Raw genomic sequence first — 16,391 nt, 5'->3', positions numbered from 1 at the left:
CACCAGGGGAAGCAGCTGAGCAAGAAGAGGACGGGCTGGGTTTCAGTCCTCCTTCTCCCTCACTTCCACACACCTGCCAGGCACCTTTGAGCAGTACACAACACTCACACCCACACACAGTGGACCTGGCGGGAGGCAGGACCTTTTAATAACCTTCCTGCAGCAACCCTACCAGCATCACCCTAATAAAATGCTAAGCCACAGTTTTATTAATGACTAAGGGACATGAAAGACTAAGGGACAGTAGGCATTGCTGACCCCACTTTCAGGCCTCACACTAACTCCAACCCCAATCTTGAAAGACTTTCCACTTTCTACAACCTTCAAGTAGGCACTGTTTCAAGTTTTCACAATTGAGTATCATTTTTATAATTAGAAAAAAATGATAAATGTTTTAAGTCATTAGAATTGAGTTTATTCCAGTTTGCTCCCCAAAACCATCATTATAAGGTAGCTTTATGATTTAAGTATAACATGCATAGATTACTAACAGAACTATTATAAGTGAAATTGCTAATTTCCTAGGCTATCTGGTTAGAAAATAAGAGACTGAGACCCAAAGCCCCCTCCCTGCCCCCGCCTTACCCTCCCAAAGGTCTAAGACAAAGCTAATCAAATAAAGTCTCCCCCCCAGGCACTGGTTGCCAGCAGCACAGAGCGCAGCCCTCAGACTTTCACATGGGAAATGGACTGAGGCTCACTAATAAACTCCAGACACCAGGGTCCCCGAGGTTTGTCCTCCAGACACCATCAGACCCCACCCTGGCCCTGACTCTCATCCACCACACCTTAAGCCTCACCCAGGGGCCCCTCATGCCCAAGACCCCAAAAGACGGTCAGGTAGGGAAGGAGGTGTGGGATGACTCAGGAATGTCTAACGCACCTCACTTGCAAATAAATGTAGCTGAAAGTTAAATGGTTTGGTTTTAGGCCTTGTCAAAAAGTCTATCACATACTATGCCCCTCTCGCCGCACCACATACCCCTGGCCCCAAATGGGTCTGGGGACCACTGCCCCTTCCCCCAACTCCTTCCTGTTTACCATGTTTTGGGCACACCCTTGCCCCGCATCCATGCTGCCCCCATTCACCCTGGCCCTCTCAGCTTGCCTGGACTTCTGGGCTCTCACCCCTGCCTTCTGCCTCTGTCCCCTGCAACCAGGGCCCACTCTAGCCCACTGGGCTCACCTGATACATGGCATAGCTTCTGACCTCAACCCTCCACAGCCCCACCCCAGGACCCTCCCCACTGTCCCAGTCCTCACCCTCGGCCTAGCTCAGTCCCTTCCCGCCCAGAAAGGTGACCCAACCAGCCCTACACCTACAGAGACCTGGGGCGCTCCCACCACCAGCAAGATGGGGCTCTGGCCTGGCTCCCTGGCCCTCAGGCACAGACACACTCTACAGGGGTTGGGGACTTCCCGTGGCACCTCCTCCCATAGAGGGCAAGAGGCAGCTCGAGGAGCCACAGGATGACTCCTGGAAGATCCTCCTGTGACCGCTGGCCCCAGGGGGAGCAGGAGGGGGACTCCGAACACCATAAATGAGGCAGAAACAGTAAGAGATGGGGCTGACCACAGCAGGGTGGGAGTGCACAGGGATGACCACAGAATCACAGGCAGCAGGAGTGGACAGACCCAGTGGCACCAGTGCTCAAGCTACAGACCCTCACCATGTGCCCTGGGTGCCAAGGGCCAGCACTCACCCTGCCCTAAGAAGGAAAGGGAGGACACCAACTGACTCCTCTGTGAGCTCACTGGGAACCTAAAGCTCCTGCCTACCAAGGAGGAGGGACTTGGTGGGCTCCTCTGCACCCCAGAAGTAGGGGCCCAGGGGAACAGGGACCCAGACCTGCCTAGTCTCTGGATGGCCCCTGGAATACAGAAGACAGAAGATAACGGGGTCCCTTACTGCTGGCACATGAAAGGGGAAGCTGCCTGTGTTGGCTGGGGAGGGTGACCACATGGGTGGTGCCGGGACTAGGGCCAGAAGGGAGAGAGGGAGACAGAGGGACCAGCCCCACAGGCTTTGGCCTCCAATTTGATGTGTGACCTCAGTCTCCCTGACTATATAATCAGACAACAGCCAGGGAAGACTCCCTGACTCAGTCTCCCTCTCCAACCCATTCTCCAGCAGGGCCACAGGGAACACTGGAACTTGCTCACCTGATCCGGCCACCCCTGCTTGCAGCAACAAAAGGTGGTGCTTATGCAGTGCTTACTGTCTATCCCGCACCACACTAAACATATCACATGGATTGCCCCATAAAATCCTTCCAACAACCTAGCAAGCAGGTGGCTTCAGGCCATGTTACAGATTAGGAAACAGCCTCAGAGAGGTTAAGTAACTGGCTCATCGTCACTCAGGAGCCAGAATGTGAATCAAGGGTCCTCTCAAGGGAACAGCATGAAGACAGGTAGGGCCCAGGAAGGAGAAGGGGAGGTCAAGTGATAGAGGGAGAGGGAGGCTGAGTGCAGACCAAGAAGGGCCTTGAAGGCCATGCTAAGACCCTGGTCCTTACTGTCCAGACAACAGGAAGTCATGGAGGACAGCAGGGTGCTCTGGTGATGGAGCATACTGTGACAGAGAAGCAGCAGGCAGGGGTTCCTCCTGCTGTGGGATTTGAGAATTATTCTAACTTCTCTGAGCCTCAGTTTCCTCATCTGTGTAATGGAATTAGGATAGCTCCACCTTGCAGGCTTGTGAGGGAGGGATGAAGCAGATCCTAAATCTGGTCAGTTCTCACTCCCCAGTGACTTGCCACCTCCCTCAGAGTAAAAGCCAAAGCCAGCAGCCAGCCTGCCAGGCCTGTGCAACCTGTCCCTGCGTGCCCCCACTCAACTGTTGGGCCCCAAGCTCCTTCTGGCCAGAATGTTCTTGCCCAGGCATCTGCATGACTCCTCATACCCATTTGGGCACATCCTCAAATGCAAGGCCTTTCTTCCCTGACCACTCTATCCTAAAAAGCACCCCATTAGTCTCTATCTCCTTACTGTTTCCTTTTTCAGCATCCCACTTATCACTACCAGACACTGCCTTGTATGGATATTTGTTAAAGTCAGACTCTTCAGCTGAGAGGCACAGATCTTGTCTTATTCACAGTTGTGTCCTCTGTGGCTAGGACAGCGTCTAGAAAATGCTCAATCAATAATATTTGTGAAATGTATGAATGGAAATCTACAAAGGCCTGGCTTGCAGGCATATTGAGCAGGCACTCAATATGTGGCACCTTCCAGTATTTTCAGCCTTTGCTGCTCACCCTCTGAAGTGCCCCCACCCCCACCCCCACCCCCACCTCAAATCCCTCCCCAGGAAGCCTCCTGGGCCACAGCAGCTGGGGCTGGGCACACACGCAGAGTCCAGAAGAGGGTGGCCAGGGGCAGGGTCTGCAGAGGGCTGGACTGGGAGGCCTTCGGTCAGGGTTTGATCCCAGCTCACCCTGCTCAGGAGGCTTGGGACATGGGGCTGCCTGGAGAGATGGGCAGAGCAAGGCAGAGTTGGAGGAGGCAGGTGTCAAGGTTCAGCCGGGAGATCTAGGAGTTGGAGATTGACTCTGAGGCTCCCTGGCACCCTCCATGGCAAGGCCTGTCCCTTCTTTTGACCTCTGAGGCTGCCCCTTAAACTTCCTGCTGGGCAGGCCCCTTAAACACTGCTGGGGATGCCCTCACCCACACAGGGGGAAGTATGACTCTCAAACCCCCTCAGCCATTCCCCAGAGCAGGGCAGAACCACCCCAGACTTCTAGGAGTCTCTGAGACCAACCCCCAGCCCTGAGGCAGGGGCTGCCTCTCCTGCCCGCCTACCCATTCCCTGACCTCCCCATTACCCAGTGGGGCTCATGGGGCTGCCACCCACTGGCTCCTGCCACCTGCCCCTCCCCTCTGGTCTCATTTCCTCCACACTCATGCTCCAACACTAGCACTTCACTACCAGGCCTTTGCTTACATGGTTCCCTTTGCCTGGAACATCTTTCTCTACCTCACCCTGCAAGCTCAAGTGCCACCTGCTCGAGGAAGCAGTCTCTAACTCCCACGGTCACAGCCCTGATCACACCAGATGTCACCATCTGTGACTGTGTCTGTCACATACATACTATCTCACCCCCAACCCTGGCTGGGTGCAAGGTTTCTCAAGGCAAGACCAGGGATACCGGTGTCCCAAAGGTGGCACACAGTGAGTATCTGTTGACTGAATGAACATTTCCCGATTCTACACATGGAGAGCCAGGCAAATGACAACTTGCCCACTGCAAATCAGTGGCCAAAGTGCAGCCAGAACCCAGCCTCCAGCCTCCCAGCATAAGGTGCCTCCCATTCCACCCAGTCCCACCCAGTTACAGTTCTACTAGCCAGACCCCAGCCCTGCCTTCTCAACCAGGACTACACAACCCAACCACCTCCTCCTTAGGCACTTAGGAACCACCAAATCAACCTTCCGCATTTCTAGAAATGAAAGTAAGTCCCAGTCCCAGAAGGGGCAAGAACCTAGACAGGGCCACACAGCAAGTCAGGACCATGACTCAGACATTAGCCCTCCAGCCTGAGCTCAGATATCTCCAGCAGCCTGTTCCTTGGAAGAACTGGAGAGAGGGCCTGCCTCTTAGGCAACCTTAGAGATACTGGAGCAACCTCCCTCCCCCACCCCCCACATACCTCCAAGTGAGCTAAGCCAGTTCTGCACTTAGAAATGTGGGTTTTCAGGCCACAGGCAGTAGAGGCAAATGAGTGTCCTGGTTCATGTCTGTGGAACAGAAACTGGAACAGAACCACTAGACACCCCCTGGATCTTCAGACTCCCTAGGCTTAGCATGTCCATCTTGAGAGCCGAGAAAGACACAGAAGGAAGAGAGCAGCCCCAGGCGGAGCAGGGGAGGGAAACCTTTAGCCAAGGCTCTGGTACCCCTTCACCAAGCACGGGAGCCGCTGCCCTAGAGCTGTCCTGTTATCACCTGGAAAAGTGTCAGTCGCCAACTCTGCTCCTAGAGTGGGGAGGGGTGGCCCATTCTCCCTACCAGGCACACTGTGGTCACTGGGAACAAACTTGCATTTAAGCTGCAAACCCACACAGTGGCCCACCTGGATAAACGTCCCCACTAAAGAGGCTGAGAGACCAAGCTTCTTTTTTGAGACGGAGTCTCGCTCTCTCGCCCAGGCTGGAGTGCAGTGGCACGATCTCGGCTCACTGCAAGCTCCGCCTCCCGGGTTCATGCCATTCTCCTGCCTCAGTCTCCAGAGCAGCTGGGACTACAGGTGCCCACCATCACGCCTGGCTAATTTTTTTTTTATTTTTTATTTTTAGTAGAGACGGGGTTTCACTGTGTTAGCCAGGATGGTCTCAATCTCCTAACCTCGTGATCCACCCGCCTCAGCTTCCCAAAGTGCTGGTATTACAGGCGTGAGCCACCGTGCCTTGCCACCCGAGAGACCAAGTTTCAAGTGGGTGAAAGCCTTGTCCAGCTCACACATCAAGGGGTGCAGAACTGGGCCCCTCCTACCCCAGCCCATGAGGAATGATGACCATACCCGCATGGAGTACCCACTGGAGGGATGTGCTGCAGGCCGGGGCTGGGAAGCACGACCCAGCCAGAAGCCCGGCCAGGCAGTCTTCCAGGAGGACATTCCTGTGTCCCAAAGGGCACCTGTGTCATGTCCCAAAGGTGGACAGGACCGGGGCCACACCTGGTATCCTGGCCATCAGTGCCCTTCTCCTGGACGACTGCCTGGCCGGGCTCCTGGCTGGGTTGTGCTTCTCTGAGGGGCAGAGCTGCTCCTGACCTGCGGCCTCTTGAGTGCAGCTGCTGTGTCCAGAGGCCCAGACAGCACCGGAAACAGCTGGGGTTGGTAGCTCCTAAGTCCCTTAGCCAAGCCCAGCCTTCTCTACCGTAAGGCAGGGCAATACCTCCCCTCAGGCTCCTGATCTCTGTCCACCACTTTCTGCAGAGGCTCCTGAGCCTGGCTCTGATCCTTCAATGCTTGACCTGGGTCTGCTGAGCCCCGATGGCCAGCAGTGTGACCCTGACCTTGCTCTTTGAATTAGCCAGCCACCAGCCCTCCCCAAGCCTCTCCACAACCCCACCCTGATGTCCGCTGGAACAGCTGCACTATCACCCATGAATGCAGAGGGGGTGGTCCATCTCTCCCCACTGCCAAGATAACTGACTGCCCCCCTGCTACCACCTAGTCTGTAGGGTTCCCAGATTTCTTGAAAGGGAGGCAGCTGGGTGTGTGCTGGGGGTGGTAGGTGCAGGGAGCACCTGGTACCTGGAGAGCAGCTGTGCCTCTGACCCACCAGCCAGCACTGAGAAACTCTCCAGACCTCAGCCGTCTGCACCAACCTGGATGAAGCATGGCACATGCCTCAGCCTCAACTCGGGGGTGAACCAGCCTAACTCGAGGCTTTTTAGGCTCTCAGAACCTAGAATTTCAGAAATTCAGAAGCTGGGACTCATAGGCACATAAAACCCTAAAACCCTCGAATCTCACCAGCGTAGAATCTCAAACTCAGAATCTTAAAATTCCAGCTGCTCAGTGTGGAGAATAGAAGGGAGTGGAGAGGAGTGAAACAGCCCCCTCCCCCTGGTTCCCTCCCCTTCTCACCTGCCCAATTTGGTTGGTTTCTGTCCTGTGCTATTCACACCTGGGGGCTGGTAAGGGTCCCCAGAGCTGGGGGGGGGGGGGGTCCCCAGAGCTCCTCCTTACTGCCTCTCCCTGAAGCTCCAGGGAAGTTGAATCCAGTGAAGATAAATGCCCAGCCAAAGGTCTCTCACTGAGCTAGAGGCCTGAGGCAGGCCCTGGGTTCCTGACTCTGTGCCTGACTATAGGGAGACCCCTGCCCTATGCATTATGGGTTGCAGAGGAGAGAGGGGGATGCCCAGGGTAGGGCAGTGCTCAGTAGGCCAGTAGGAAAGCTGGCAGGGGAGACCTTGGCACCTGGAAAGCCAAAATGCAGTGGCAGCTCAGCCTTGCTCCTGGTCTTCTGTCCCGGGGGTTAAGCCACCCCAACACTGGCCTGGCCAGAAGGAGGCAGGGCCAGCCCAAGCTCTCCCAGGACCACTGACAGCCAAGATTCCAGGTGTGGCCCCTGGTTCTGCTCTGAGAATGGGGACAGAGGAGTGGCCCTCCTGATCTTCTCCCACCCTCTTGCCTTTAACTTTGCCCTCACAACAATGAAGATAAGGACAGGAGGGAGATTTTAACACACTCCCTCAGGGCCTGAATCTTCCTCTAGGCCCCTCTGACTCTGAGCCCCACACACTGGACCACAGGTGGTCCCTGTCTCTGGGCTCTGGAACCATGTTTCCAGGGTTGTTCAGTTACTGACACCTGCTGTGGCAAAGCCCCAGCACCCCAACAGGATCAGGTTCCTGGTTTGGTCAGGGAGAAAAGACTTGGACCTTGTAACAAGGCAGTGTGGGCAGGGTCTGAAGGAAGCTCAATGCTTCAGGAAGCCCCCACCAGGCCTCAGGCAGAGTGGTAGAGTGCAGGCCTCAGAGAGCCATGCCGGGGTTCCAGTGCCTGCTCTTGCTTTCCTTGGCTGGGAGACTGCAAGCAAGTCACCATCTTTTACCGGCCTTAGTCTCATCAGCAAAATGGGATCTGGGAGAACCACTGTATGAACAAGAGCCAAGGTGGACAGGACAACAGCAGAAACCAGACCTCCACAAGACACTCATCCCAGGGCCAGGGCCACGGGGGCTCAGGATTTGACAGCAATTAGTCCAGTCTGCAAGCAGGATACCCCTGTACCCTTGAGGGCATCCCAGATCCACAGCTGGTCACCAGCAATGTCACCTGACCAGTTGGTCCTCTAGTCTCTGCCTGTCACTGACTAGGCATTCCCAGGGTAGGACTGGGTTTAGATCTTCTCTGTCTGCAGTGCCTCCCAGTGCTTGCGGTTTTCACTGTGAAGCAATGGAAATGTAGATTCCCAGCTATCTACGTAATGGATGATCTTGGACAAATCACTTAACTTCTTGGGACCTTAGTTTCCTCATGTGTAAAATGGGAATGGTGCCTACCTCACAAGACTATTTTGAGGATTAAATGAATTCAGTATATAAAGTGCTTACCACACTGCCTGGCACATAGTAAGCTTCCAAGAAACAATAGCTACTGCTACTATTATTACTACTATTAAATAATGATATGTTGGCCGGGCCCAGTGGCTCACGACTATAATCCCAGCACTTTGGGAGGCCAAGGTGGGCGGATCACGAGGTGAGGAGTTCAAGACCATCCTGGCCAACATGGTGAAACCCCGTCTCTACTAAAAATACAAAAATTAGCTGGGTATGGTGGCGCCTGCCTGTAATCCCAGCTACTCGGGAGGCTGAGGCCGGAGAATCGCTTGAACCCGGGAGGCGGAGGTTGCAGTGAGCTGAGATCACGCCACTGCACTTGAGCCTGGGCTACAGAGCAAAACTCTGTCTCAAAAAAAACAAACAAAAAAAAGATTTGTTATTGAACTGGTCACTTAACTCCACGTCCCCTCCCAGCCACTCTCTGACTGTCCCAATGGTCTAGGACAGATGACCTAATTATGGGACAGGCTTTTCTCCTCTGTACTATGGCCCAAGGATGAGAAAGAGAGACATTCCACAGGAAGGCCATGGGGAAGACAATCCATGCATTGCCCCCCACCATCTCTCACATCTGGGGTCATCTGCCTCCAGCTGGGACTGTCCTCCTCAGATCACTGGTTGGAATGTCCATATGGTCTGGGGACCTGGCCAGGGGTGGGGGAAGGTGGAAAAAATGTTATCTCTGATCAGAGCTGGGGACACTGGCTTTGATTCAGTGGCAGCCCCGAGTTTTGTGGGGCATGTACATTGGACGGGGATGTCTCCCCACCCACCAAATCCTTATGCTGTTCAGATCCCTGGAGTGGCCACCCTTAGCACAAAACTCCTTTCTAAAACATAACACCTCTCTGCACAGGGCTGTGGAGGGTGCTGACTCTAACCTGCCCAAGACCAGAGAAGGGAATGAGAAGAGCTGCCTGAGGGACTGGACTCTGCTCCAGAGGGAGGGGCTGGGTCAGCTTAGCTGGGGTCACACTCTGTTCAAGGCTGCCTCGGTCACCACCCGGGGAAAGCACCTCACTCAGCCCTGGGAGGTGCTCAAAGAGTTAAGATCAAAATGAAGTCAGACAAAGGAGGCAATGAACACCTGGGTCCTGACCCTGTCTCTCTACCACCCTCCCAATTTAATCTTGCCCAAGTTACTTAACCGCTCTGTGCCTCAGTTTCCTTATCTGTAGAATGTTACCTAATTTCTTGGGTTATTGGCAGGATGAAATTGGTTAACATGCATAAAAGTGTTTACAACAATGCTATAGGCATGTTTGCTGACTTCATTCTCCCTGATGTTATTACTCAGCTTTCTCTAAGGCTGTTTCTTCCACTATGATTTTGGAGGGTGATGCTCTTCTTACGCTCTTATGCAATTATGTAAATCGTTAGATGACAAATGTGCAGTGTCCAGCCCATAGCAGGTACTCAACAAAGAATATTCCCTCTCCCAACTGGGTGCGGTGGCTCACGCCTATAATCCCAGCACTTTGAGAGGCCGAGGCAGGCGGATCACGAGGTCAGGAGATGGACACCATCCTGGCTAACAAGGTGAAACCCCGTCTCTATGAAAAATACAAAAATTAGCCGGGTGTGGTGGCGGGCGCCTGTAGTCTCAGCTACTCAGGAGGCTGAGGCAGGAGAATGGCATGAACCCGGGAGGCGGAGCTTGCAGTGAGCAGAGATTGCGCCACTGCACTCCAGCCTGGGCGACAGAGCTAGACTCGATCTCAAAAAAAAAAAAAAAAAAAAAAAGTTCCCTCTCCCTCCCTCCCCTTTCTCCCAGAGAGGCCAGACTAGTAGACAGAACCTGTCCTGACCCCCACCAGGGGTCTCTGTGTGATCCTACCCTGATGTCTAGCTCTTGGCCTCAGTATCCCCATCTGTGAAAGAAGCTTCCGGGCCAAGTGGTCTCTAAGTGTCCATGGCCATATCTGTTCCAGCCTATCCCACCCTTGTTCCCTCCTTCCTTCCCCATTTCCTACTGCATCCCCTCCTGATGTGACAGAACCTTTGGGAGCCTGAAGCGGGGTAGACGGGACAGCTGATGAACAAGAATCACCAGCCCTCAAGGAGCCCAGGGCCCGGTCCAGGCCCCCAAGGGTTAAGACCCAGAGTGAGGGGTGGGGGGCCAGGGTCAGTGCTGGACAGGCGGGCCTGGAGCCCAGGGCCTGCCTCCCCTCCCCCCACCCTGGGAACAGAGGCCACTTGTTTGGGCAGTGGCGGGTGGCTTTGAGCTCAGCCAAGGGAGAGCTGGGTGGGAAGGAGAGAGGGCTCCGGAAAATGGAAGGGATTCCCCACCTCCAGCCGATGCCCTAGGCCTGGTCCACCACTAGCTCCCGGTACTCTCAGATACCCCCCCACCCAACCCCTCTAAACTGACCCCTTCCCCTGGGTTCTCTCTTTCTTTCATTCATAACACTCAATACTGGAGATAGGACTTAGCAGATAGGCCTGACTATTGCCCCAGCACCGTCTCTCTTTGGGGCATGAGGCCAGGGCTGATCACGCCATCCTGCAGATGGGGAAATGGAGGCTCTGAGGAATTTGGGGACTTGTAGAGTCACATAGTGATTGGTGGCTGCACAAGGACTCGGGTCCCCAGGTCCCAGTGAGCCCCATGGCTGTGCAGGCCCCAACCCCACAGAGCTCCAAGGAGACCCTTCCTAAGCTGTGCCATTACACAGGACTGAAGGCTGGGCAGGAAGAAGGGGCAACAGCATCCCATCTCTGAAACCTGAAGTCCCAAAGGACCTGGGGAATTGAATGGGGACGAAGCTTCTAGAGGGTTGGGAGGAGGATTAACAATCTGCACAAAAAGCTGAGGCTGGATGTGTGAAGCACGGGTGGAGCCCAGGTGGTAGGGGCATAAAGCTGGGGTTGACTGGGAGGCCTGAAAGCAAAACAAAACCTGGAGGCAATCGGGGCCCTGGTGGCCTCTGCCCCCTCCACCTCATCAGTCACCGGTACTCTGCCTGGGACACCCCCTTCCTAAACTATTCCAATATGCAAGTAGCCAATGGGGAGGCAGGGTCCCCAAGCCCGGTCCCGACAATCCCCAGCCAGGCATGGGACACAGGATGAGTTCTCTCTGCACCTCTGCCAGCCACACCCATCTTTCTGCCATTCCTCAGACACACCATCCAAATTCCTGACTTTGCACAAGCTACGCCCCCGCCTTTGGAGGGTCCTTATCCTTGTAAATTGCCACTTAACTGCCAAGCCCATTCCAGTCATCTCCTCCCCTGGGGCCTGCACCTGTCCACACCTGTCTTCACGGCTCTGCTGGGCTCCTTTTACCCTGTGATGATCTTGCTGGGTGGTCTCTCCCAGCCTGGCCACTGGGTACTCTCCACGAATAGGTATCACAAGTTCCTCAGTCTGGGACCCTGGGACCCACCAGAGAGTCAAATCCTTCCGAGTACCCCCAGGTGTCTGGCCCTGAAGCACCCCCCTCCCACCTATCTGGGATCAGGGAAGGCTCCCCAGGACATGGGATGTGGGGGAAGGGAATGTATATAGCAGAAACCACAGCGTGATGGCTCCTGGTCAGATTCCCCCCCTCCCCCGCGGCCCTGTACCAAACACCCATCCCCTGCCCCCAGGCTGCACCCCAAGCCTGCTCTCTCCAGGCCCAACCACCCCAGTCCCAGCGTGACCCCATTCCCTGAACACATACTTCCTTTTACCAGCAACTGGGCCAGGTAGGGGCTCTGGGGAAGCCATGCCCCATTTACTGGTGGGGAATTGAGATGCAGAGACCGGAAGTAGCCTGCCCAAGGTCACTGGAGCCCCAGGCCCAGGGCGTAGGGTCGTACAGATCTCCAGAAATGTAAGGGTCTCAGCGGCCAACGAGGTGGGAGCCTTCACTTCACAGATGGGAACCCCAAGGCGCCCGAGGACGGCTGACTCCAGAGACCTTCATGCCAAAGGGCTATGGGCTGGAAGCCCCGGGTCCCGCTGGTTCACCCTCCTCCCTACCGTCTCTGGCCCGCCAGAGAGGCCAGACCCCCAACTCAGGAGGCGACCCCCACCACCACGCCCAAAAAGGTAAATAGAAGATGACCCGGGGAATCAGACGCAGCCCGCGGCCTCGGCGTTCCTTTCTGCAGAATGGGGAAACTGCAGGCCAATGTGGCGAGGGGGCTACAGACGGGGAGGCTTCGGCAGCCGCACTGACCTGTTTTGAGTAAAGACTCCACGCGGGGACCAAGCGCACCGGCGCCACCACCGACTTACACCGCCGCCGCCAAATCGCAGCAAGGGGCCAGGCGCGCCCACCCCTCCGGGCGCTTCCGCCCGCCCCACGTGACTCCCCGGGAGGGGAAGGTGGGGCTGGGCCTGGGGCAGGGCAGGGCAGGGCAGGGCCCCGCCCCCCCCGGCCCCGCCCCCCCCCCCGCCTAGTCACGATCCCGGAGTCGGCTGGCCTGGCCCGCCCGCCGGACCCATCGGTCTGTGTCTCTCTCCTGCCCCTCTAGCTGCTTGCGGGTCTTCCGGCTGTCTCCTGAGGCTCAGGTCTAACCCCTGCCACCTCGCCCGCTGAGTCCACCTCTCCCTGAGTCTCCCTGCTCTCGCCACCCCTCTTCTGGTGAGTCTGCCCTGACACACACCCCACCCCCAAGGAGGCCACACCCCCAAGAGGACAGGAGGCAGTTGAAGGCCGTCCATGGTTCCTGACCACCTCCTCCAGGAAATCCTTCCTCCACCACATTCTTCAAGGGTATCTCACTTCCCTCCCCGGGTGCCCACAGACAGGGTTGTGGGGAAGCTACCCACCCAGCCACACCTCCCAAGGATCCCTCAGCGGAAGGCTGCAGCCTGAGGTTCCAGCACCCACACCTAGAGAACGGGAGATTCCCACCCATCCTCGCAGCACATACACACATGAGGGTACCAGGCTTGGCAGGCATTTCTGGGTCCTGTGTCCAGAACACCTCTGGGGCCAGCCACACCAGAGACCTTCTCTGGGCTTCCAGTTCTGCATATGCACAAAGGGTATATTTGGAAGAACAGATCTCACATTGCGGGGGGATGAGGGTTTACCCCCTGAGAAGAGGAAAGTGTCATTAATCAGAGCACCTACTACATGCCAGTCCCAGTGCTGGGCAATTTATTCCTTTTATCCCAATCCTCACATTCTGCTTGATGTCAGAAATTATCATTCCAGATTATGGGTTAGGAAATAAGGCTCCAAGAAGTCTGAGGGCTTGCCCAAAGTTACAAAGCCAGTGTTGGCCAAAGTTGGGAAGCAACCCACTTTTGTGAGTTGTAGAATCTCCTGCCTGCCCCCCACTGGCCATTCACCCTGTCCCTCTGGGAAAGAGTTGACTCTGAGTAGACCATGTCTTCCGGTGGTAGGGCTAAGGCAAAGGAGCTTTCCGGGAGGGGAGAACAGGGCCAGACCTTGGGGAGAACTTCCAGGCCTCAAGTTCATATGGGGTCAAAAACACTGCAGAGGAGCAGAGCATAGGCCCCTCCTCTGGACCTGGCAGCAGGGGTGTCCCTTGGGCAGCAGAGGGCACCTGGGGGCCTCAGATCACAGAGGAGGCCCAGGCATCCCTCTAGACTTCAGACCAGTGAGGTGCAGCACAGGGTGAAAGGGCTGGCATCTGACCACTGGCAAGGGGATGGGGGGTCTGGGGACCCTACCATTTCTGTTAACACAGTCCTGAGGTCTTTGAAATGACCTGGGAGGGTGTGAATCACCAAGCCTGGTCCCCGCCAACTGCACTGGAATCTGAGGCTCCTCACCTGCACCCCCAACCTCCCTCCAGGGTATGCTGCCCCAGCCTCAGCTCTGAGGCCCACAGCCCTGTGGCTTGAGACCCACAGACCCTTCCACCTCCCTTTTGGGATGACAGGAGTGTCAGACCCCCAGTCCTTTGGGTTGGACCCAAAGGGCCTTGGGCCGATGGACACAGAGTAGAACCTCACCCTCTGATTCCTGACGCAGGGTCTCTGTCCAGGCCTGCTCCTTCCCTTAGAGCAGAGGTCTCCAACCCCTGGGCCACAGACTGGTACTAGTCCTATCAGGAACCTGTTAGGAACCAGGCTGCACGGCAGGAGGTAAGCAGAGGCTGAGCTAGCATTACCACCTCCTGTCAGATCTGCAGCAGCATTGGATTCTCATAGGAGTGAGAACCCTATTGTGAACTGCGCATGCGAGGGATCTAGGCTGTGAGCTCCTTATCAGAATCTAATGATAAATGTGATGCACTTGAATCATCCCAAAACCAATCCTCCCCCAATCCTGATCCATGGAAAATTTGTCTTGCACAAAACCGGTCCCTGGTGCCAAAAAGGTTGGGGACCGCTGCCTTAAAGCAGTGAAAATAAAGCAAATATCCTGGTGTGAATGCCAAAATGACCACTCAACAAGGACAGCTGGATAGACATGGGCAGAGAATGGAACAGAGTACGGACAAGAGGGGGACAGTGATAAACCCCGTCTCCTCCCCACTACACAACGGGAAATGAGGAGATGCTGGAAGGATCAAAGGCCGATGATCAGTAAGCTTAACAAAATTAAGGGCAGAGGCAGGGGACTGCGGCAGCGGCCATGAGGCAGGTGGGAAGCAGGCACAGTGATGAGCCGGCTGAGGCTGGGGATCGTTTATTGGGGCTGTGTCCAGCCAGGCTGCAGCGCCCGCCTGGGCCCGGCCCAGTGCCACCAGGAGGCGCCGGGTGGGGGAGGGGAGAAAGTGCAGGAGTAGCCGCCGCCCCAGGGCTCGCCCGGTCCTGTCTCCGTCCCTGAAGCGGTGCGGCGCTCAGGTGAGCGAGGTGTCGTCGTCGCTGCCCTCGCCGCCCGCGCCGCCCATCCGCTCCTCTCGGCTCTCGGCCACCGCGCTCTCGTCGATGTTCTCCAGTGAGTCCGCATGCTGCACCGACAGCTCGGACAGCGCCAGGCTCGGCAACGGGCTCTGCTCCGGGTGCAGCCACGGCTTGAAGTGAGGCAGGTGCTTCTGCTTCCACTCGGGGTACTTGAGGCACGCCTTGTACATCTTCTTCATGGCCTGTGGGCCCGCCGCCCCGCGGGTCAGGGGGTGGCCGGGGCGCCGGTCCAGGTCTTCTCCACGCCCCCTCCAGCGGCTCAGCCCCCAGCATTCTGACTAGCTCCCTTTCAAAACTCGTCCCTCAGCCCTACTTATCCTCTCTGAGCCCTAGGCTCCATCCTCCATTCTTTCTTTTTTCTTTTTTCTTTTTTTTTTTTTTTTTGAGACGGAGTCTCACTGTGTGGCCCAGGCTGGAGTGCAGTGGCCCAATCTCGGCTCACTGCAACCTCTGCCTTCCGGGTTCAAGAGATTCTCCTGCCTCAGCCTCACAAGTAGCTGGGATTATAGCGCCCACCATCACACCCGGCTAATTTTTTATTTTTAGTAGAGACAGGGTTTCGCCATGTTAGCCAGGCTGGTCTCGAACTCCTGACCTCAGGTGATCCACCCACCAAGGCCTCCCAAAGTCCTGGGATTACAGGCATGGGCTACCACGCCTGGCCCTCAGGCTTCATGCTTGACTCCACCCACTTCATCCCATAGTCCTCTCTCCAGCCTCCAACACCCCCCAAAATCCCAAGGCCACTCACCTTGGGAGCCAGGAACTGAGAAGATTTATTCACCACCCACTTGGGTAAGGAGCCTGTGAGGGCAGGGAAGGGAGGAAGCAGCCTCAGGGACCCAGCCCCTCCCCCCCACAAAAGCCCCACCCTCTGCCCAGAGCTTCCAGGGAGGCCACTGTCTTCCCCATGAGGAGAAGGTGTGTGAGGCAAGTCCTACAAGACTTTACCCTCACTCCCTTCCACCTCAGACTGAGGTCCTCAGGCTTAGTTCTGTCCCCCACTTTCCCTCTGCCCAGCCTCAAAGACTATGTGGAAGAAAACCACAGGGTCCTAGGTGAGCACAGGCTACACATGGGTGGAAACTCTGACCCACCCCGCTGCACCTGCTGCCTCCCTCAATCACACTGATATCCCTTCTCAACCTAACCTCCCTCCCAGGAATGCCCCTGACGCTCAGCCTCTCCTCTGCCTGTCCTTCCAAGCCCTCCCCTGACCACACAGGCCTCTGGCTGAGCACCCCAGCCTGGCCTGACCCGGAATCCACTGTCCAGCTCTCCACCATGTTTCATTCCCAAGTGTCCACTCCACCTCTGACACCCAACACAATGAGGTGCCAGGGGAGTGCTAGGCCTGGACCACTGTGTGCTCCCGGGCTTGGAGCATTTCCAGGCAAGGATGTTCAAGGCTTCCCCATCCTCTAGTCATTCACTCACTCACTCACTCCATGTTCACTGTGACACCCACCCTGGGTCAGCCCTGGGGACCCAGAG

General features: G+C 56.2%; 2 protein-coding genes across 11 annotated transcripts in view; both read right to left on the bottom strand.

Moving 5' to 3' along the window:
* ARAP1 (ArfGAP with RhoGAP domain, ankyrin repeat and PH domain 1) overlaps nucleotides 1-12,377 on the bottom strand; it is a 67,954-nt gene extending 55,577 nt beyond the window's left edge. For 3 of the 6 annotated variants that reach the window (XM_010366873.2, XM_010366875.2, XM_010366880.2), the window contains exon 1: nucleotides 12,247-12,377. The gene's annotated coding sequence lies outside the window, so the exon portion shown is untranslated. The remainder of the gene's footprint in view (nucleotides 1-12,246) is intronic. The other 3 variants (XM_030917457.1, XM_010366878.2, XM_010366874.2) reach the window with 3 other exon arrangements.
* A 2,286-nt stretch (nucleotides 12,378-14,663) lies between these two features.
* STARD10 (StAR related lipid transfer domain containing 10) overlaps nucleotides 14,664-16,391 on the bottom strand; it is a 56,887-nt gene continuing 55,159 nt past the window's right edge. For all 5 annotated transcript variants that reach the window (XM_030917461.1, XM_030917462.1, XM_030917463.1 and 2 more), the window contains 2 exons: nucleotides 15,649-15,701; nucleotides 14,664-15,079 (listed from right to left, as the gene is read on the bottom strand). In XM_030917461.1, the coding sequence (XP_030773321.1) occupies nucleotides 14,834-15,079; nucleotides 15,649-15,701 (299 nt within the window). In that variant the 3' untranslated portion in view covers nucleotides 14,664-14,833. The remainder of the gene's footprint in view (nucleotides 15,080-15,648; nucleotides 15,702-16,391) is intronic.

Source organism: Rhinopithecus roxellana, chromosome 15, assembly GCF_007565055.1.
Source record: "Rhinopithecus roxellana isolate Shanxi Qingling chromosome 15, ASM756505v1, whole genome shotgun sequence".
NCBI lineage: Eukaryota > Metazoa > Chordata > Mammalia > Primates > Cercopithecidae > Rhinopithecus > Rhinopithecus roxellana.
Note: the sequence above shows the minus strand (reverse complement) of the source record. Positions and strands in the feature narration are given on the sequence as shown.